General features: G+C 56.6%; 1 protein-coding gene across 2 annotated transcripts in view; it reads right to left on the reverse strand.

Annotated features, from left to right (window-relative positions):
* The window catches only part of TTC7A (tetratricopeptide repeat domain 7A), a 123,992-nt gene that overhangs the window by 10,263 nt on the left and 92,991 nt on the right, over nucleotides 1-20,738 (reverse strand). For both annotated transcript variants that reach the window (XM_059078299.2, XM_067007645.1), the window contains 4 exons: nucleotides 15,935-16,051; nucleotides 12,449-12,546; nucleotides 10,598-10,732; nucleotides 4,576-4,778 (listed from right to left, as the gene is read on the reverse strand). In XM_059078299.2, the coding sequence (XP_058934282.1) occupies nucleotides 4,576-4,778; nucleotides 10,598-10,732; nucleotides 12,449-12,546; nucleotides 15,935-16,051 (553 nt within the window). The remainder of the gene's footprint in view (nucleotides 1-4,575; nucleotides 4,779-10,597; nucleotides 10,733-12,448; nucleotides 12,547-15,934; nucleotides 16,052-20,738) is intronic.

Raw genomic sequence — 20,738 nt, forward strand, 5'->3', positions numbered from 1 at the left:
CAAGAAGCTCTGGGGCCAACTGGGGCTGGCCGCACGCCATGGCCGTGCCCCAAGTCCACTTAACCATGCTGGGAGCCAGAGGGAACAAATGCAGGGGAATAATTCATCACCGGCTCTCATCAGAATGGGGTAACAGATGACAGAAACACTGTCTTCCTGTCTTTCCAGGGGCATCTGGAGAGAGGATAGGCCGGGTCACACAGCCAGGACTGCTTCAGAAATCACATCTCTGGGAATTACACGACAGGAGCCAAAGCTTACGCAGGGCTGTCTCCCCCTACTGCTGGGGTGTCCGAGCTGGAAAGGGTTCTGGGGAGAGGGGGCAGCAGGAGCTAAAGCTCTGTCCCAAGAAGAAAGCATGACCAGGGGCAGAGGCCAGTGACGAGCAGGGAAGCCTGCCCAGAGAGGGGCCAGGAAACCACTACCTCCCAGGATCTGTCCCTGGGAGAGGAGGGCGGGACGCCAACCACCACAAACACAGATGGCAGGGACGCAGACACACCTGCCCACTCCTGGCTGAGGCTTTCAAGCTATCACTTGCAGTGAGACAGGCTGCACCAAAGCATCCACAGTCCCGGCTCAGCCAAGTGGAGGGCAGGGAGAGTGAGGCAGTCTGTGGCCAGGGCTAGGGACCCTCCTGCCATCAAGGTCAGGTGACCTCAAAGGAGCCCCCTCTTGGGAGGGTTCTCAGGGACTTGCTGACTCCATCAGTCACTCCTGGGCTCCTTGCCTTCCCTAAGCATCCCTGCTCCCTTGGAGGTTCTCCTCTCGGCCAAGCCCATGGAGCCTTCTCTGAAAAACAGTATCACCCGAGGGACAACTCCTCTGCTGATCTTGGGAAGGACGCTGCTTCCATTCTCAGGTTTCCTCAGGGACAGGCAGGTAAAGTTCAGGTTTTCCCTTTTTTTTTTTTTTTTTTTTTTTTTTGCGGTACGCGGATCTCTCACTATTGTGGCCTCTCGCATTGCGGAGCACAGGCTCCGGACGCGCAGGCCCTGCGGCCGTGGCTCACGGGCCCAGCCGCTCTGCGGCACGCGGGATCCTCCCAGACCGGGGCACGAACCCGTGTCCCCTGCATCGGCAGGCGGACTCTCAACCACTGCGCCACCAGGGAAGCCCAGGTTTTCCCTTCTTAACTAGATTCTCTGCCAGTCAATTAAGTTCTGAGCAGCCAGGCTGAGTGAGTGGGGTTTCCGGCTACCTGGAGGGGAGGCTGAGACAGAGCTGGCAGAGACTGTCAGGACCTGCTCCTGGGATTTCACTGGGAATTTCCATTGGCAGAGAGCATGTCTTTCTCTTTGCGCACCTGGCGGTCTCCCAAAGCCACCTGGCCATCCCTGAGCCTGGTGGAGGTGGCAGCCTGTGGGATCGGGGCTTGACGGCACAGACTCCTCAGGGACGCTGCTGTGCGCGCAGCGGGAACTCTTTGCTGGCACAGCACTGCCAGAGAGGTGTCTCCTTCCTGCCTGATCTGGGTGGAAAAGTCTGATCTGAGCCCAGGGTGGAGCTGGAACCATGGAAACGTCCCCATCACATCCAGGGCCGGAGGACAGGAAGAGCAGAGAATATGCTTCTGGGCCAAAGTTCATGTTCTTGGAAGCCTGAACCCCGGCTCCTGAAAACAACAGCCCTTCCCTCCCAGAGGCTTTCTCCAGCTTGTCTCCAAATCTCGTGCCCTATGTACCAAGCCCGAGAGAGGCGACAAGGCCGGCCTCCTAGTGTTGGACCATCCTGCCCAAGAATTGCAGGGCAGAACCGGGCAACCACACAGCTCACTGAGTGCATCTCTGCCCTCCTCTCGCCGGAACTCGGAGCGTGGGACTCAGCCACTATATCAGAGGGCTCACTGAGGAACCCAGAGCTCTTCCAGACCAGGCTATGGGTGGCCATGCTCTCAGGGGAGGACTGTGTCTCCTTCCCCTTGTACCCAGCAGAGGATGTCTTCCCTGGGAACCTGCCTTGGCAATGACTCCAATGGGGGTGATGGTGTGTGTGTACCAGTTCCCCTCCATATTCCTCTTTCTGGATAATTCTCCAAGGATGCGCCAGCCTCTCGCTGAGACAACTGCTGTGTCTCTCTTATTCGCTACTATTTTTAGTTTGTGAATCTAAGGGATTCACATCAAATCTGAGGGATTTGTGAATCCCTTACATAAGTGCCAAGCTGACTTAGACCGATGGGGAGTGACTCCCATCATGCAGAACCATGGTGAAAAAGATCCCAAGATCCCATCTGTGCTCAGTGGGAAAAAACGCTGTGACCGATAAGCGACGTCTGTCATGGGCGAGGGACTGGAGAGTGTGGCATGTGTTGTGTTCTGTCTTTTCTGATATTGCACTGCAGACTTTCAGAAGCAGTCTCACATGCGTCACCTCATTTGATTAGAACAACACTGGTCTAGTAATGACTAAGGTCATTATTCATTTATAAAAGGAGACATCAGGAGCATGGAAGTTAAGTGTGTCTTTTCCTAAATCACCCAAGTGAATTAGGGCCAGAGCCGGGATTAGACTCCAGATGTCCTGAGTCTGAGGACCGTACAGGGAAGACACTTAGCTCAGGGAACACTGCAGTCCAACAAGCCAAAGTGTTCGCAGGTCTTTGGGAAAACAGTGCTTAGTAAATCTTCCCCAGGCTTGAAATTTGCTATTCTTTATGCATATGTGTGGGATGCTGGCAGGAACACAGAGTGTGGAAAGGGGATGGGCTGCCCACGCTGGAGCCAACTGCCCCTCTGGTTGCTTGTAACTTAACAGTGGGCAGTCCTTTCTCCGATTATATCAAATCAGCAAGGCACCCCAGGAAGAGAAAAGGGACCTTTTCAGAAACATCTGTAGGGAGCCACTCCGGACAACTTATTCAGTTACCATGGAAACCCACCCTTGCAAACTGCTTCAGTTTCAGGAAAACAGCTACCAACAATAATAAGCATAAATGAAAAATGGTACATGTTGCTTCAAAATTGTACTCGTTATTGGATTTGGTCGGGTTTTCGAGACCGAGACGGCAGGCTCATATCCACGAGCACAGGGAAAGGCAGCCATCTGCCTGGCTGCAGGCCTAACGACAGAGCCCACATCCCCCCTCCCAGATCCCAAATCAAGTTTCTGGATGTGACCTCCGGGGAGGCATTTATCAGAGGAGCTAATGTCTGAATTGTGGGAGGAAGGAGGATGTGCCTTGCAAAAAACAAACATTTGCTGAGCCGACAGGAAGGCAACATGGCGCCACGTGGAGGGAACCTGGACCAGGCCAAGATGTTGCTACATGGGCCTGAGCTAGAAATCCTTTAAGAGATCAGGCTGAGATGGGAATCTCTGTTCTAGTCTGTTTTCAAGGACTCTCAGGGTTAGCAAGGACCTTGTAAAGATGACCTGGTCCAGCTCCTCCCACGTGTGATATTTACATTCTCTGGGCAACATCCTCACCAGTTTATTCACGAGTCTGTGCCTGGACTATGCCAAGAGTTAAATCGCTTTTCCTGACACTGAGCTGACATCCGACTCCTCGTAGCTTCTACTCACGAACAAATCAGACCCCCTTTGTCAATGATAATCCTTCAGCCACCTGGAGCCATGCTCCTGATGCTTCTGTGTTCTCCATGGGGCAGACATCAGTGATACCCTCACAGCCATTCTCCTCAGAGAGCTCTCAAAGTGAGACATCTGAGGTGGAACCCAGACCCTGAGACTGGGAAAGACTGTTGCTGTAGGCTCCTAAATTATACTTCAGAAATCACGGTGCATACGCAGGCCTGTACACGTTCAATCACTACATTTATCCTGATACCTGCTCTCTGAAAGCAGATAAGGAAGGCAAGGAAAAACAGTCTTCCCTACGGTATGCTATATACCACCTGTTAGATGTTCCCTGGACCAGAGAAGCCCCATTGCACAGGTAAGTAAAACTGAGGTTCCAAGAAGGGGCTGACTTGCCCATGATCACGCAGGAAGAGAACGGCAAGGCCAGGACAAAAGCACCGGCATCCTGCTCCCAGCCTCTGAACCATCCCACAGGAGAGTCACTGAGCCCTGGGCACCCAAGTCCTGGGCTCCATGTCCTAGGATTAGCGGCTGCCGGCCCCTCTTAGCAGCCTGAGGCCATTCTCAATGTGTGCTTGAGTCAGGCCTGACATGACAGCGCACCCCCAAAACATCGCCTGAATCCCACAAGGAGGCACGGAGCTCCTCTCAAATGGGCAAGGCAGCCCCGTGATCAGGGAGGGCCTGGGGGCCCCCCGAAAAAAAGCATTTTGGTATCTGCCTAGAGTCTCCAGGGCAGGGACCTGATGAGTAACAGTGAAAACCTTTGGGGCGGGCTAGATCGCCTTACAGAAACGCAGCAAAAGGGAGTCACAAAGAATCAACCAATCCTCCACATCCCCTTAGGCAGGCTCTCATTGAAGGGGGATGGCCTGTCTCTACAAGAACAGAGAATGGTCTCTGTTCTCCCAACAGAACAGGAAGGAAGCCACTTCCCCCTGGACAGCAGGGAACAGTGGCAGCAGGGCACTGTAGGCTGCGGGGTAAGGAGGGGGCCCTGAGGCCTTCGGAGCGGGTACGGGGCTGACTCACCAGGCTATGCATGATGCGCACGCCGTCGGGGTTCACTGTGAGCGCCTCCTTGTACAGCTGCTTGGCCTCCTCCAAGCTGCCCTTCATCTCGGCCAGCCGGCCCCGCATGTAGAGTACCGAGTGTGACGTGGGGAAGAGGCCCACTGCCTCCTGGATGCAGAAGCCTGCTTCCTTGAGGTGCTGCTGTTCCATGAACAGCTCGGCTGTGAAACCAGAAGGGCAGGTGAGGCGGTGGGAAAAGTCAGAGGCAGCGGCCCTCTCCCGCATCCGACCGTCAGCCCCCCGGACTTTAGGAACTGGTCTTGGGTGATGGAAACCACCCCACCGAGACACAGCATGGGACTGGCTTGCTCTGGGGTGCGGCGGTAGCACCAGGCCACGGTTTCTGAGTGCTCGCTCTGTGTCAAGTTCATGCTCTGTGCTGCACGCAGACCGACTCCACCAACAGTCACAAAACCCTATGTGAACAACGCACTTCTATTACCCACTTCAGGGAGGAGGAAAGGGGCACAGAGAGGGTAAGGAACTCGCGTTAAGGCCACAGGGAGAGTAAGCGATGGAGCCAGGGTTTGCACTGGGCTGTCTGACTTCAGGGCCTGGCAGTGGGGGCATGAGTGGGGTCCCCTGCAGCTAAGCGTTTGCTTGGGTGACTCTTCTGTCCCGTCACTTCACCTATTCGTCACGTATCTGGGAACAGGGGGCGGGAGGCAGATGAGGTCGCTTTTCCAGGGAGGGCGGCTGACTAAAGAGCTAATCCGCCTGCGTGGTCAGGAAGAGGACAGCCAAGTGATGCTACCAAGGAAGGATGGGAGGAAGGAGGCCCAGGGAGCGCCCGCGGAGGGCAGTGCAGTGCCAGCACCTACTGAGAGCTGACCGTGGGCCAAGCAAGCAGCTCCTCTCATTTAATCCCCAGGAGTCTGGGAGGGAGACTCTCCCGCGCCCCAGGCTGACACACCAGGCTGAGAGAGGGAGGGCCTCACCCCAGTCCCTTGGTTGGAAGGGGCAGCTCCTGGCCTCCCTCCCAACTCGGGACTTTGTGTCGCATGGAGAGGAATCAGGGACGCACACGCCTTTCAACCAACAGCTGGGGAAGATCCGCCCCACAACCAGTTTGCCTTCTTCCCCCAGATCAGTAGAAAATAGGGCAGTTTCTCCAATTGCGGGCCCACCCACACAGACGCGCATTTCAAACCCTCGCTGCACAGGTACACACCCACTGGAGGCACCCTCAGAAGCGCGGAGCATCGGAGGTGCCTCGCAGCCCACTCAGCCTTCGTCTAGTCTCATGGCAGCCCGGGCTCGGCTGCCCCACACAGGTGGGAGGGAGCACAGAAGGGCAAGCAGAGCCGGGCTGGGGGCTTTGCCAAGAGCTGTTCCCAGCACAGGCCGAGAGCTGAGGTTACACGAGTTCAGATTAGGTCCTGGGGCTGGGGGCGGATAACAGACTCCGCAGAGAAAGCTCCCAGAAAAGGTGGAAGACCTGGGCCCAGGCAGCCTGTCTTCTGGTTCCAACGAGAAGCAGGAAGGAGGCCCGAGGCCTTGACTGTAGCACACAGCACAGCGGGCACTCAGCATGAATGTGGCCTAAGGTCCACTGTAATCAAAGTAGCTTGAAATGCTGCAGAAGGCATTCTGAGCAGGGTACTCTTTTTCTCTTCTGCAGTTGAGAATTCGGGAGAATCAGAGAATTAATTAAACTCAGAGGAGCCAGGTTCCCATGATAAGGTGTGAGAGAAGCACAGGCTCTTGTCCTCAGACAGCCTGAATTGGAGAGTCCCACGGTGGAAAGCTTGGAAGGCCAGGCCAGGAGGGGTGGGCTTTGAACCCGGTGCCCAGCAGGGAGGGCTGGTTATCTCAGCCTCGTTCTCTTCTGCTCTGCTGTTGTGTTCCCTTCCGGAGCTGCCGCCTGGGGCTCTCCGCCGACTGCCTTCATACGTGGGTCCAATGTCCAGCTGCTGAGGACTGACCGTGTGCCTGGCCCTCCCAAGAGAAGGAGAAAGAGGAGAGGGGGGGGAAAGCAGAGCAGCTGAGCCACCAATCCATTGGAGTGACCGAGGGCAGTGGAGTGACAAGTGCCATCGCTGAGTGTTCTGGGCGCTCGGGCTCAGGCTAGCTGTGCTGGTGTGGTCAGGGAAGTCTTCCTGGCGGAGGCGGCATCTGAGCTGGGGCCTGAAGGCACAGGGACACTTGGACTGGCAGAGAGGAGAAGGGAGACTGTGCTGACCTGGAGGGCTGGGCCCCACTGCGGCAGGACTTTTCAGGGTCACAGAGGAGAAGGGAAGAAGCAGAAGGAAGTATGTGGTGTGAGTGCTGGGCGTGGGGAGGCCTGTCCTGCACCAGCCCCTGTGGCTGCTTCCTCCATCGCCAGGAGCTGAGCTCAGAGGCCGGCTCTCCACTCCCCTGGACCTTGTCCCAGCAGACCCTCCCCAGGCCTGGCCCACCTGGTCCTGGCCCACCTCATTAAGCTGATTACAACTTGCTGCCCTGTCTCCTGAGCCCCATCTCTGGAGGCTGGCCCCAGTCCCTCCCTTGGGAACTCCTCACAGCGCCTTCACATCAACAGATTTCAATTACAGGGATCTCCACCTTCTTTCTTCCTCGAACTCTGGGTCTTGTCCTGGTCCTACACCCCAGAGAACATACCCTGAAAAATAGGTAGGACTGCTTTGCTCCGATGAACTTCATTACCAGTCAGGCAGGAAACCAGATGACACAGAACACAGCCAGAGAAGTGAGGTCTCCTGAGGGCTCCTGGCCGCCTTACAGATAGCCCCTGGCAGGCCCAGCCTCCAGGGCGGGGTCCCTGACCTACACACAGACCCACAGGTCTGGGGGCTGCAATGCACCACTTTTTCCTAGCCTCAGCGTCCCTGGGCAGTTGTTTTACCCAACATGGTGCTGCCCAGACAGCCGGCCTCGGCTGCAGCAGGAGCCGCGTGGCACGGTGCCCACCCACTGCCCGATCCTCTACCTCCCAGTCCTGGCTGCCAGGGCCCAGAGGTGCCCACACCCATGCCGGCCTCCCCTGGCCAGGGCTGGATGAGCAACCACTGTTACTGGATTTTCCTTGAATTCTCATAGTCGAGGTCACCACTCCAGCAAACAGGGGCCTTGCTGCCCTCTCCGTGTCAGAGGCCCCTCTCTGGTCCCCTGGGTTCCTTCTCTCTCCCCCTCCCTTCCGATTTTCACTTCTCTCGTCTCCTTCTCTGCCTGCTCCTGACCTCCTCTCCTGTCTGTCTGTCTGTCTCGGCCTTTCTTCTTCCTTCCATCTCTCTCCACCCATCCTCCTCTGTGCTTTCTCTCAGCAGGCTCCAAATGGAAAACATCTGTTCCCTGGAGCTTTGCAACAGTCCCCTTTATTATTTTTTTCGGAGGCATCCTGATCTAACCCTGCACCCAGAGCTGGCTCCAGCCTTCCTGCCCGTCTTGCCAGTGCCGAGCCCTCTCTGCAGGAAGGAAGGCCTTGCTCGGCTGCTGCTGAGCCGAGAAGCAGGGTGAGGGAGGGCCCAGGGCCATGCTTAAGGCCTTGTAGGGGCCTCGCCAGGTGAGATGCACTTCCTAGAGGCCCTCCATGAGGCCCCAGAAAGGAAGGGGGACCACCCGAGCTAAAAGGGCAGGGGCCCCCAGGGCAGGAGAGAAGGTTAGACCCTAAAAAGAATACACCTTGAGCTCCAGGGGGGTCCCCAAAACTGTCCCCTAAAGGAAATAAGCAGTTCCCCATGGAGCAAACCCTCAGGACATATGGATGCCCAGAAAAAAAGGAGAAGGAAGGGTGGGGGAGGAGGAATGAGGGAGAAGAGCAGGGGGCCGGAAGGGAGAATGGCCAGGAGAGTAACACAGAGAATCCAAAGGTCTGAAGGGATTTTTCGGGTTGGTCTGAGACCCTCCGTCCCTGGGATGCAGAGAGGGGCGCCGTTTTCCTCAGGCCACACAGGTGCCAGGGCTGCACGGGCCTGGGCTCCCGACTTCCTGTCCCGGGAGCGCTCTCCTCACGGACTCAGGAGGAGGGGCTGACGGGCAGGGAGGAAGGAAGAAGGACAAACAGGAGCAAGGAAAAGAGGACACGGGGAGCAGGCACAGGAGGCCGGAGGGAGGAGGGCCAGGAGCTGGGAGAGAATGGAGAGTGGAGGAAGAAAAGGGAAGAAATGAGGAGGAAAGAAGGAAACAGAAGAATCAGAGGAGCCTGTTGGACCAAGGCTCAGACGTAGCTTCTGTCTCAACTACATCTTTATAATAAATACGCTCTTTAGACACAGCCCTGACCGCCCTACCCCAGGTCCCCAGTCTGCCCAGCCGACAGCAGGGGCAGCTTCCACCTTCGGGGCCGCCTAAAGAGCCAGGGCAGCCCAGACAGTGTGGATCTGCCATCTGGGAGCTGGGACTCGGGCTAACTTCCCCTGACCCAGGGAAAGCCCACAGCCACCTGTGAGCCCCTGGACCTCCAGGGCAGGGGAACTCTCCCTACACCTATTTCCCTCTCGCTAGCACGTTGTTAGCTCCCAGAGACATGAGCTGCAGTGAGAGAGAAAGGTGGGCCGTCCTGTCCTTCTGGAAGGCATCTCTTGACACTCAGGATCCTGGAGCATCTATGGGGCCGGGTGCCTCTCCCATTTTCACACGAACCCACTGCCAAAGAGGCAACATGTTTGAAACTCATCTCTCAGGTGGAAACCCTCCGTGAGGCTTCTCACATCAGACTGGAATGGGAAGGAGGCTTGCAGAGGGAGGGGAGGAGGACGACAGTTGGGAGATGAAGGGTAAAACATTAACCAACCTAAGACAGGGTTAATGATGGAACTTACTGCCAAAACAGACTGGGATGCAATTTATCTTGAACCAGACTAGGGCCTTGTCTGTTATCCCTCTGGATTTTTCAAAGTTCCTCTTCCTACTTCAGATGTAACAAGCTGACGGTGGAGCACAGCCCCATATCCCTAGCATCCTAAGGGAGCCTGATGTGCTAACTGGGGCAATATTTGCATTATTAACATGCTTCCCCATCTAGTCTTTCTGTGAATCCTGGTCCAACTTTCCCCCCCCAGATTTAGAGCCTGTGGAGGGGGGAGCGGGGGTGTCCTGCATACTAATGTGTCCATATGTGAAATCCATGCAGCGGGGAACCTTAGATCCTCAATCAACAAGCACGTTCTAACTCTGACTTGCAAAATCCGCAGGTCCCAGGAAAGGAGTATCTACTTTGCCTCTTCTCCATCTCCCCTCGGGGCTATCGGCACCACCCCCTTGCTGGAGAGGGGGCAGATAGGAGGGTAATCAGTAAAAGGTGAGGAACTTCACTCCTGGGTCAAGGAAGCATGTTGGCCTGGTGCATTTTTAGGATTTCAATTATACGACCGCCGCCGCCTTCTTTCTTTTGCTGCTGCCATTTTATCTCATTCAGGTACATCCCCGGCCTTGATTCTCTTTTTTCACTCTAATCCACCTCTCACACCACTGTGGGGTTAAATTTTCTATCACTTCAGCGAGTCACTCCTCAGCATCCCTTAGCCAAACATCAAGGAACCTCACCGCTGGGGCTACCACGCTGCCTCTGCCCCTACCGTCATTATAGTGGACAGGACAGAAGCCCAGAACCATTTACTGAGCACCTACTATGTGCTAACTGCTTGACACACACTAGCTCATTTTAGATCAGGACAGGCAGTAAGTGAGCCGTGCAACTCTGAAGCTGCCGGCCTCCCCAGTACTAACAGACCCTCAAACTCCATGGTGGCAACGGTGCCCACTAGCTGTCAAGAGAGACTGTCACCCAAATGGCAACCCTAGGGTTACCAGCCCTCTGCCTTCAACGATCTTGACTACCAGGCCTCGCTTTCTTGGGGCCAGCACACCTCACCTCTGCTCTAGCTCTCCTGTGAGTTCTCGGGGGTTTGAGTCCTAACTAGTTTTCCTCAGGACACAGCTCCCCAAACTTGGGCTGCCAGGGAGGACCCGGAGGAGCCAGAGGGGGCCCTGGTGGCCCGCAGGCAGGGGTGTGGGTGTCACTGGGGCTGGGGACACTCACCAGCCTGGAGCCAGATCTGTTCCAGCGTGGTCCACAGCTGCATGGGGCCCTGCTTCAGAACCGAGCTGGGCACGGTCAGCTCCGACATGGCCTCCTCCAACCGGGAGGCTGCGATGGACGATGCCCGCTGAGAACCTGCAGAGCAAGGTGGGAGGGGCTGAGCCACAGAGTCCGAGTGCCCCACTGCAGGCCCCAGGACAGAGGCTGCACAGCCCCTCAGGACCGACAGGGCATGGCCAAGTCAGGGCAGGGCAGCCTGGCCCAGCAGCTGCAAAACAGCGCACAGACCCACTAGGAGGGGCCCACCTCCTGCCCTCACCCAGGCCGGAGAGAGGAGCTTTCTGAGGGGCAGTCAGGCGGTGAGCCCACTTCTAGGAGTTAATCACTAGGGAAGAACACCATGATTGTCGGTAACTGCGGGCATTCTACCACTGCCTGGGATACCGAAGACAGAAATGGCCTGACTGTCCGCCAACTGGGATTGATTAAAAATAAGTGAGAGTATAATCATACAAGACTATGCAATCATTAAAATAACGATGCATAAATATGGGTATCTATGCAGAAAGAGGCTGACATTATACAGTTTGGTAAAAAGCAGATTGCAAAAGAGTATGATCACATTTTTACAAACAAGAAAATATGGACATGTTTCCGAAAGTCTGAAAGGCCAGTCATTTATTAAGGTCTCAGTGATGAACTGACGGATGACTTTTCCTTTCTTCCTTTTACATTTTTACTTTCTGTTTTCACAAGTGCCTATTATTTCTTTATAGAAAGGTCCCATTGGTGGTTGGGCTGTGAAGGATCCTTGGGTAGCAGCTCAGGCCAGACCCTGTGCCCTCTGGAGAACTTCTCCATGTGGCAGTTCAGAGTGACATGGGTCCCTGTTCAGGATATATAACCCGTTGACATTTACAATTCACATGCAGGTGAAATGCGAGCACTTTTTCCCCTCTCTCTGAGAGGCAGTAAAGGCTCCAATAAACCCAGGAGACCTCAGGGCAAACCACAGATGATTTCAGTTTATAAGGCGGGTGTATACAGAGTCCTAATAACCTTGTCCAGGGTCCTTCCCTCTCTAACTGCAAGGGAGCTACACTCTCCGTCACCACTGCTTCCTCGGAGTCCGCAGCTCCACGTCCAGCCCAGCAATCCTCAGACCTGCCTCTCAAGTCAGGTGCTGGGCGTGGCTTCGGAAATCAGCTCCATCACTTGACAACGAAGGCACGACTTGGTTCACGGCCACAGGAGTGGAAAAGATGAGCAATGCCACCAAATACAACTCCCTCATGCTTCCCTTCCCGTGAGTAATTCTGCTTGTGTTTTTAAGGAAGGTGTTTGCTTTAATCAGGTCCTGGGTTAAAACATGTAAGTTTGCAGATCCCAAACTTGTTTGAATTTCACAAGTCGTGGATGTCAGGATGAGTTTTTCCAGGAAACAACAGTCAGCTTTGGGTCTGCAGTCGTAAACAGAAGCTCAGCCCTTCCTTTCTACTCGATGGATCTACGGTGGACATTACCACGGCAGACCTTGGCCTTGAGTTTTAGCCTAACGGGAAACGGTTTCCGTGCTCCACAGCCCCCTCTCCACCCCAGTCTCCCCCACTCTCTTCACTCCCCACACAGGGGGTGGGGTTCTTCCCTCGCCTACGCCAGGTGCGCACTTCCTGCCCCAGGGCCAGCAGCCATCCGGCCAAGACGGGCCCTAAAGAGGCCCGTGGCAGCACAGGCCCCTTAGCACAGCGGCCGGCAGGAGGTGGGGTGGGTTTGACCAGGCGGGCAGATGCTCAGGCTGGGAGAGGGAGCTGTGGGCTCACGTGGACGGCTGCTCACAGGGCACATTCTTACCGGAGTCTGCATCGTGGGCATCGGGCAGAGTCAAGTGCATGCCACTCTGCTTCTTCAGTGTGAGGCCCTCGCCGAGGCTGCCATCCTTTTCCAGGCCTCTGGAAGGTAAGGGAGGGCCAGGCCCCGGTGAGGCAGAGGGGACTGGCATGGAGAATGAGGGGAGCCTTATGCCAGGCAGGCTCTGGGGCTGAAGAGTTCAGGCCCGAGAACAGAGCCAAAGACCACTGGGAAGGATGGAGACAACCAGAGCAGCAGGCCAGGTCGGAGCTCAGGCTTGGCATTCTAGAATCTGGCTCACCCCAGATGCTAAACTGACATGTCAGTCCTGATCACACACATGCACAGGGTGCCCGCTGTGTGCCCGTGGGGCCGTCAGCCTCCTCACTAGTCCCTAACGCTGCCACATCTTGTTTCCAAAGCTACATGCTTATTCACGCTGCTGCCACCAAGCACGTTCTCGCCGTTCTTCTCGGTCCCCCCAAACCCCGCACTGTTCAGAACCCAGCCCGAGGGCCAACATCCATCTAGAGGCCTCCCGTGGCTCCCCTGCCCTCATGCTGCCTTCCCTCCCTGCTCTCCATCAGCGTGGATCCCAGCACCACGTACGCCGAGGATGAGAACTTCTCCCATCCATCTATTCCCTCTTCTACTTTTCGTTACCCTCTCAATGTCTAGCAGAGAGCCAGGCACAGAGCGGGCACCGTGGACTGGCTTCCAAGGGAAGCCTGGTTTTGCAGCCCCCTGAAGGCCCAGATGTCGCTCCCTGCCTCAGGTTCCCCCTCCCCGGGGCTGCCAGGGTGGCCCCAGAAGAGCCAGAGGGGGCCCGAGGGTGGGAGATAAACAGGCCCCGCCAATTCCCCAGGTCCCTGCAGCTCCCACAGGGCTAGGGAGGCTCCTCTTTTCTCAAGAGTGGGATGCGGGGGGACCACCAACTCAGAAAGGCAGCACAACTGGCTGTGCCCATCCTGGGGCACACACACAGCCCCCAGGCAGCCCCTGCCCACTGCTGGGGGTGGTGGTGGTCTGTGGCCTTGAACCTGCTGGTTGGGGAAGCTTAGAGGACTGAGGTGGAAAGGGCAGGAGAGGAGAAGGCAGGTCCAGCTGGGGGCCAGAGGCCTCCTCCCTTCAGAGGGGCACCAAGACGACGGTCCCACAAATAACGCCAGGGCCGGGGTATCCTTGCCATGCTAACTCCGGTTCACATAGAACTTGGTTCTTTGGGTGCACAGCCATCTTTGTGGGCATTAGAGGAAACCATCCACAAAAACACAGTTGGTCGGGCTGGTTCCCACCTCTCACACGCCCTTCTCACACGCCCTTCTCACTCCCAGGAGGCACCTGAGTGCAGGGCAAAAGAGCCAAGGACACTGGGGGAAAGCCACGGGGCTGCCCTCCTTAGCTATGTGACCCTCGGCAAAGCTACTTAACCTTTCTAGATCTTAGTCCTCTCTTCTCGAGATGATCACAGTTATTTTGTGGAGTTAATGAGCATGAGAATGTCCACCTCACAAGGTCGTCGTGAGGACTAAATGAGAACGTGGGCAGGTGCCCAGCCTGTGCTGGCCTGGAGCGGATGCACAGACACAGCGTCTCGTCCTGAAGCGGGCTCTCCTAGGGCTCCAGAAACAGCTCATCTTGGGGACCCCCTGCCTCCTGGTCCTAGGCCCCTACCCTGAAGAACCTGACAGCCAGATAGAAGGAGACAGTCCAAGCTGAGCGCTTAACAAAGACCCAGATGGAGAGAGGGCTGCGCTGGGCCATCAGAGGCCGGGCACTGGAGGCTCCTGGAGGGGCCGTGTGGGCTGGCCCCAGGCAGAGCAGAGGAAGGCGGCCAGGGAGGGCAGGGTGGGGCGGGGCAGGCCAGACCTTCAGGCTGTGGATTCTGGCCTTGATCCTTGAGTGCCCCAGCCCAGATTTTACAAGCCCTAGTTTCTGCTCTGTGGCTCCAGGTTCAGAAAGAATGCTTCCTCTTCTTGGGCAAACCAGGAGGGGACTGGATCCAACCCTTTGGTCCTAACAATTTGCCTGCAGGTAGCTGGCCGGGCTGAGCTCTGCTCCACCCTGGGTTGGTGGGGCTGGGGGCCGGGTGTTTGCCGGGGGCTTCCCCAGAGATGAGGCTGCGGGTGGTGACTTGAAAAGACCCCAAGGGAAACCCAACCGCCCCACCCTGGAGAGCACCTGACAGCCCCACAGCTCTGCTGCTCTGGCAGGGGTGGCACAGGCTAAGCCCTACACGCTGGAGATGAGGCTGCAGCTCAGAGGGGCCCCATCATGATTGCCTGGATGAGCAGGCAACCGGCCACCCGGCTAAGAGGCGCTCTCTGCCAGCTCTGGGGACAGCTCCTCTCTGCAAGGGGAGCCAGGCTGGGCACCTGCGGGACCTGTCACAGCCAGTGGGTGGCGGAGCAAGGGGCATCCAAGTGCAGGCCCCCCTCACACCAGAATCTGGCCCTCACCCTCACAGCACCCAGCTGCCAGGTGGTTCCCCATTTCCTTTCTGAAAAGTCCCTCACCCCAGAGCCGCCTGCTGGCAGCTTCCACCCACTGGTCCTGCTGGGCCCTGGAATCTCCCAAGGCCTGCAAAGAGAGGGCAGACCCTACCCTGCCCAAGGATTTTACTCCATCAGATTATCCTGAGGCCTCCTCTGTAAACTGTACCTTTAGAGATATTCCTCTGGGGATTGTAAGAGGCTGCTGGGCTGCCAGAGTCCCTGTGAAAATACATATAGCTACCAGAGTGGGGTCACAGGAAGAGATGACACAGCCAGACAAGGGGAGGAGGTGGTACCAGGGGACCGGGAAGGGGCAGTGCACCGCCCCACTTGGAAATGAGGCCCATTTCTGCTTTGGGCTGTATAGGCTGAGCCCAGGTGTCCCACCCAGTAGGTCTGAGCAAAGACTTTCTGCAGATTCAGCCTGGACAAGAGTGCCCTACTCTGGCCCAGGAGAATCCCAGAGCTTGGGCTGGGAACTGGAGAAGGAGATGGGTGAGTGGGGAGGAGTGGGGGGCCCTTTTAGAACTCACCTTCCTCCTCCCCTCCTCTCCCAAATGGAACCAGGAAAGAAGTGACAGGCTCCACAGGCTGGGGTTCAGGAGATCCAGGTTCAAGCTCCACCACTACCATTTACAGGAGAGTGGCTCTGGCATGTTATATAAGGTCTCTGAGTCCCAGTTTACCCCCTGGGATGAGGTAAAATCTGACAGTGGGTAAGATAAAAGCAGCTGATGGGGGAGATGCTTAATAATGACTTCTCTTCCTTCTTACCCCTCTGAACTTTAGTTTCCTAAACAGCCTCTTTCTGTCCTTCATAGAGGAGGTTAAAATTAGAGCAGGGATGTAAAAGGCCCCAGAAGCAATAAGTCCCATTCCCTCATTCAAACATTCTCACCACCTCCACCCATCAGGCATCACGGCCACTCAGCTGTGTGCTGTTGCCTTGGCAACCACCGCCTCCCAACTCCATCTGGAGGGACCCGCCACTCACCCCAGCTGGGAGAAGCTGTACAGGGTCTGCCACAGCCGCAGCATCTGTCTGCAGGTCACAAGGGCTTCCTCTGGGCCTTTCAGTATCTGCTCCAGCTTCACCTTGGTGAACATCAGGCTGTGGGGAGACAGCACGGCAGTTAGAATGCTGGAGGGGGGCCCCCTTCCCCTGGCTTTCCTCCCAGGGTGGAACCCCAAGGGATTCTGCCCACCTCCCCAGCCCTTAGAAGGCAGAGTGCCCACAAGCACAGTGGCCTCAGCTGTATCCCTGGACCACGTGTTCTCTCCGTGCCTCAGTTTCTCCATCCTCTCTGCCAAAGCGCAGAGCACTCTTCTGCATTCACCAGTGTCCCTGTCGCTCACGCCTGTCCCCTGATGGTGTCCTATCCCACCCAGCCTCTGAAGCACTGTCCAGGGCGTTTACGGTCTTGCTTTCTTCGCCCCTCCCCTCCCTCCACACCCTCGGCTCTGCAGCATCCTCACTGAACACGTGCCTATCTTTTTACTTACATGGCCCACCAGGCCCACGATGGGGCCTTATATAAGAGACAGACCCAGAAGCAAACTTTGACTCAAGGAATGAGGCTAAGCAGGGAACTGGTGAAAGTTCACACAAGGGCAGGGTTCTACTTTCCGCCTCACCAGCAGGCAGCAGGTGCTCAGTTAACCTCTCCTAATTGAATGCAAACTGTATCCTGACCCTGTATACCTGAGGAGGGTCAGGTTTTACTCGGTCAAAGGATTCTTCCCCGGATAGCCAAAAATTGCCAGCCCTCCTTATCCATTCAATAGGATGAAAGCGACATGAAGTCTTATTCCATCACCGTTTGGGAACAACCTCAGAATCTCTCTCAACCCCCAACCCTGAAGTCCTCTTGGGTAAGAACAGTGGGGATGTGGCCCTGAGAGGGCCTGGGAAGAGAGGGAAAGTGCTGGCCCAACGGGAGGCAGGACGCAGGGCTGGCTGGCTGCCTCCCTGTGCCCAGGACACAGACAGACGGGCAGAACACGGGCTCAGCATGACCAGGACGAGGTCTGGATGCCCTGTGGTGCCAAGGGATAGATCTGTAACTGCTGGGGAGTCTGGGGTCCTGGGGAGAGTTCAAGGCAGTGGCTGTTTACCCACACGTATGGAAGTACTGCCACCTTTTTACCACGGGTACTGCCAGATACACTGATGCGCACCAGCTGCCTGGCAGCCTGCGGAGAACCTGGCCGAGCCACTGAGGCCCAAACAAGCCTGCGACTCCTGGTGCTCAGTGGGTGGTGAGCAGTGACGCCCTGCCGTTCACGGCACTGCTTTTGGGCAAACCCGAGTATCAGGCCCTGAATCTGACTGCTGCCTGGTGGTGCTGCCGGCCCACCTGAGGGTGGCGCACGGGCCCTCGTGGATCACAGAAGCCGAGTCCTGCGTGGAGACAGGGTGCACCCCCATGACCGAGGCTGCAGCAGAGGGCAGGCCCCACACTGGGAGGCCAGGCCTCCGTCTGGGGGCTTCTCTCTCTGACATTCCCCCCTCAGTCGGGGCCCTGGCCTCCCCTGCTTGCACTGAGTCCTGGGCCTCCAGCCTCACAAAGGACTTGGATGGCTTCACTCCATTCCTTTCTTCTCACACCTTGTTTTTCTCGGATTGTGACTTGTTAGCAGAGAATTAAAAGGGTGGAATTTGCCTCTTTTCGATGGAGACGGTTTGGGTTCTGGGCAAGTATATTTTTCTTCCTCACTTTCCTTCAAAAATCCATGTCCCGGGGCTTCCCTGGTGGCGCAGTGGTTGAGGGTCCGCCCGCCGATGCAGGGGACACGGGTTTGTGCCCCGGTCCGGGAAGATCCCACGTGCCGCGGAGCAGCTGGGCCCGTGAGCCGTGGCCGCTGAGCCTGCGCGTCCGGAGCCTGTGCTCCACAACGGGAGAGGCCACAACAGTGAGAGGCCCACGTACCGCAAAAAAAAAAAAAAAAAAAAATCCACGTCCCTCTGCCCCTGCTCACAGGGTTGTCCCCACGACCACATGGCGTCTCCTCTCCTTTTTCATCCCTTCCCCCATGCTCAACTGTAAATCTCACCTCCCCCAGGAAGCCTTCCCAGACTCTCAGGATGCCCTGCACCCTCCGTAGAACATTTACTAACGAATCGCCCGGCACGCCTACGATGTCCAGAGGGCAGAAAGCGTGTTCTCCACAGTGCAGACTTCACGGGCCTGGTCAGGAACGTGGTCTCAGTACCCCGGTGGGAGCTGCTGGGGACCCTGGTCCTGCCATCCCCACTCCCCTTTCCCGAATCCTCAAAAGGTCCAACACTCCAACATTAGGAGCCTCTGCTTTAGGAACATGAAATAGAAGACACAATTTCTGCCTTCAAGGTGACAATCAGTGCTAAAAATGACAAATTGCCCAGAGAATCCAGGGCTGTATTTTTGGATCAGACTCAGCGCAAGGAAAGAACAGATGAGGGGTCTTGCCGGGGCTGGTGTTTGATGAAGAGGAGGGTGGGGTGGGATACGGCTGGGAGCTGGGGGAGGGAAGAGAAGCATGGGGGAGGGGGAGGGCCTGCGGCTGGAACAGGTGTTGGTGCGAGTGAAAGCTCCTCCCCCTGGAGGGTGGGGACACCCAGACTTAGTCCACTCCAAGGCTGCACCTTCCTGGGGCAGGGCCACTGGGAGCCCACCGTGGGCAGACCAGCCTTGCAGCATTCCCCAGCTCCCAAATCTCCCCAGACAGGCCTCCTCTGCAGCTCGGCCCTCTCCGCCCGGGCCCTTCCCCCTACTGCTGCCTGCACCCCTGAGAGCAAGCAGGGGTCCATGGCAGACCCGGCCACATCGTGTGCCCGGAACAGAAGTGGCTGAAAGCTGAGCTGGCATTACAGTGACTTCTACCAACGCAGACTCTGACATTCCATTAGCATGAGTGACCCAGAGCGGAATTTCTCACCCCAACCACATCCTTTCTGGGCTGGGGCAAGCACTCCGACAGTCACCCTCTGGTTGGATCCCTCACTCCCAGATCCTGGGAGGCTCCAGATTAGCTCCTGAGATTTCCTTGGTCTCGCGGTTCAGCACTGCCAGAACCGTCTTCCTCAACAAGGGGCCCTGCCCCGACTGTCCGTCCCACCTTCCATTCCTGCCACCTCTCGCCATGACCCTGGATACCTGTGGGCTGCTCACGGGGTATAAGTGGCTCCCTGCAGTGCAGGACAGGCTTTGTTTCACACTGTCGCCCCTGCCGGGGCTCACCCTTCCTCTCTGACATCCGGTCAACTCCTAACCAGATGTCACCCTCTGACCTTCTGTGCGTCCCCATGGGGGCTGCACCTCGCCCCGGGGGCTGCATCCCGCCCCAACCTCCATGGCCTTTACTACATCGTGGGGACTTAGTCATCCACACACAACGGCCGTGCCTCTAATTCACCACTGAACTCTTTCCGCCTGGCAACGGGGATCAGTAAACCACCCCGCTCCTTGCCACTCTTCTGAGACAACCAAACCACTGGTCCTGCTGGAGCACAGGGCTCCCTCTCCATTCCATGTGCCAGGATGGGTGGCCCAGTTCTTCACACAATCGTACAAGGAGGCTGGCAGTGCCCTAGGGTGCCACTGTGGCTGGTGGGGTCCACACCAACAGGCCAAAGCCTCATCAGAGCACCGTGCTTCGTGGATGGGGCCGTGTGGAGGCCGCTGCAGTGAGGGCTGGGGAACAGAGGGGGCGAGCCTGGGCTCCGCGCTCCCTTCAAACAGCCCAGCCCCCGGCATACCTGTTTTATATGCCGAATGAGTCTAAAATGTCATCGGAAGAAAGGATTCTGAGACTTAAAAAAAACCCCACAATTTTAATCCAACGGTTCCAGTCCCCCTCCAAGAAGCGTGGCCACCCCTGCCCTTCTCTGAACGCTCAGGACAATCTTCAGTTAGCACTTAATTAGTCTCTCTCATATGTGTATGTATGTGTGTGTGTACACACACATTTTTCTTTTTTGCCACATAGCCTTATGCTTTTAACAATGAAGATAAACTCATATCAAGCAATGAAAAATTCAAATATTCTAGAAACAGTCTGCAGCCAGTCCTGCCTATAGATGGCAAAACTACCACTTATCTTGTCCTGTGTCCTGCCGCGTCCCCCCACCTGGATGACGACTGCCTGAAGGACAGGATCCTGCCTCCCTCCATGTCAGTGCCCTCCTCGCCTCCCCAGTGCCTGGCACAGAGCTGAGCACATGGTGTCCGCTTAGCTTAACTCTATGAAAATGCGTGTTGTTACAACCCTCCAGCCACGCTCTGTGTCTCGCAATCCATGTTGAATCAGAGCCGGCTTGTGGCAGCCCCAAGTCCTGCTGCTGGCTCCTGGCTAGGAGGCAGGCGATGAATCTGCTCACTGATGCCTCGGAGCTGCAGAGAGGGCTGGACTCACGCAGCCCACAAGCAAAGTGCTGGCTGATTCCACTTTAAGCTGTCCAGAAGCAAAGTTTCCCAGGGCCTGGGGAGGAACAGGGAGTTCTGGACGTGACATGAAAGCGTCTGGCTCCACGTGACTGGGGGTCTTCATCCCAGAGGACGGTCACCCAGGCAGAGCCAAAAGCACAACTGAGGAGAGTCTCTGAGACAGGAAGGCTGGGGTATTGGAATCTTGCAGCCCTCCAACGACCTGACAAAAGCCATTCCGGAAGAGGAATGGCCACATTGCTGTCCTAACCCTGCACTGTAACGTCACTCGGTAGACAGATACTGGCCCAGGAGTGAGAAACCCGAGCCAAAGTCCCAGCTTTGCTGCTACCCAGCAGGGCATGTCACAGGTTCCAAACCTGTGAAATAGGA

The sequence above is a fragment of the Kogia breviceps genome, chromosome 11, assembly GCF_026419965.1.
Source record: "Kogia breviceps isolate mKogBre1 chromosome 11, mKogBre1 haplotype 1, whole genome shotgun sequence".
Taxonomy (NCBI): domain Eukaryota; kingdom Metazoa; phylum Chordata; class Mammalia; order Artiodactyla; family Physeteridae; genus Kogia; species Kogia breviceps.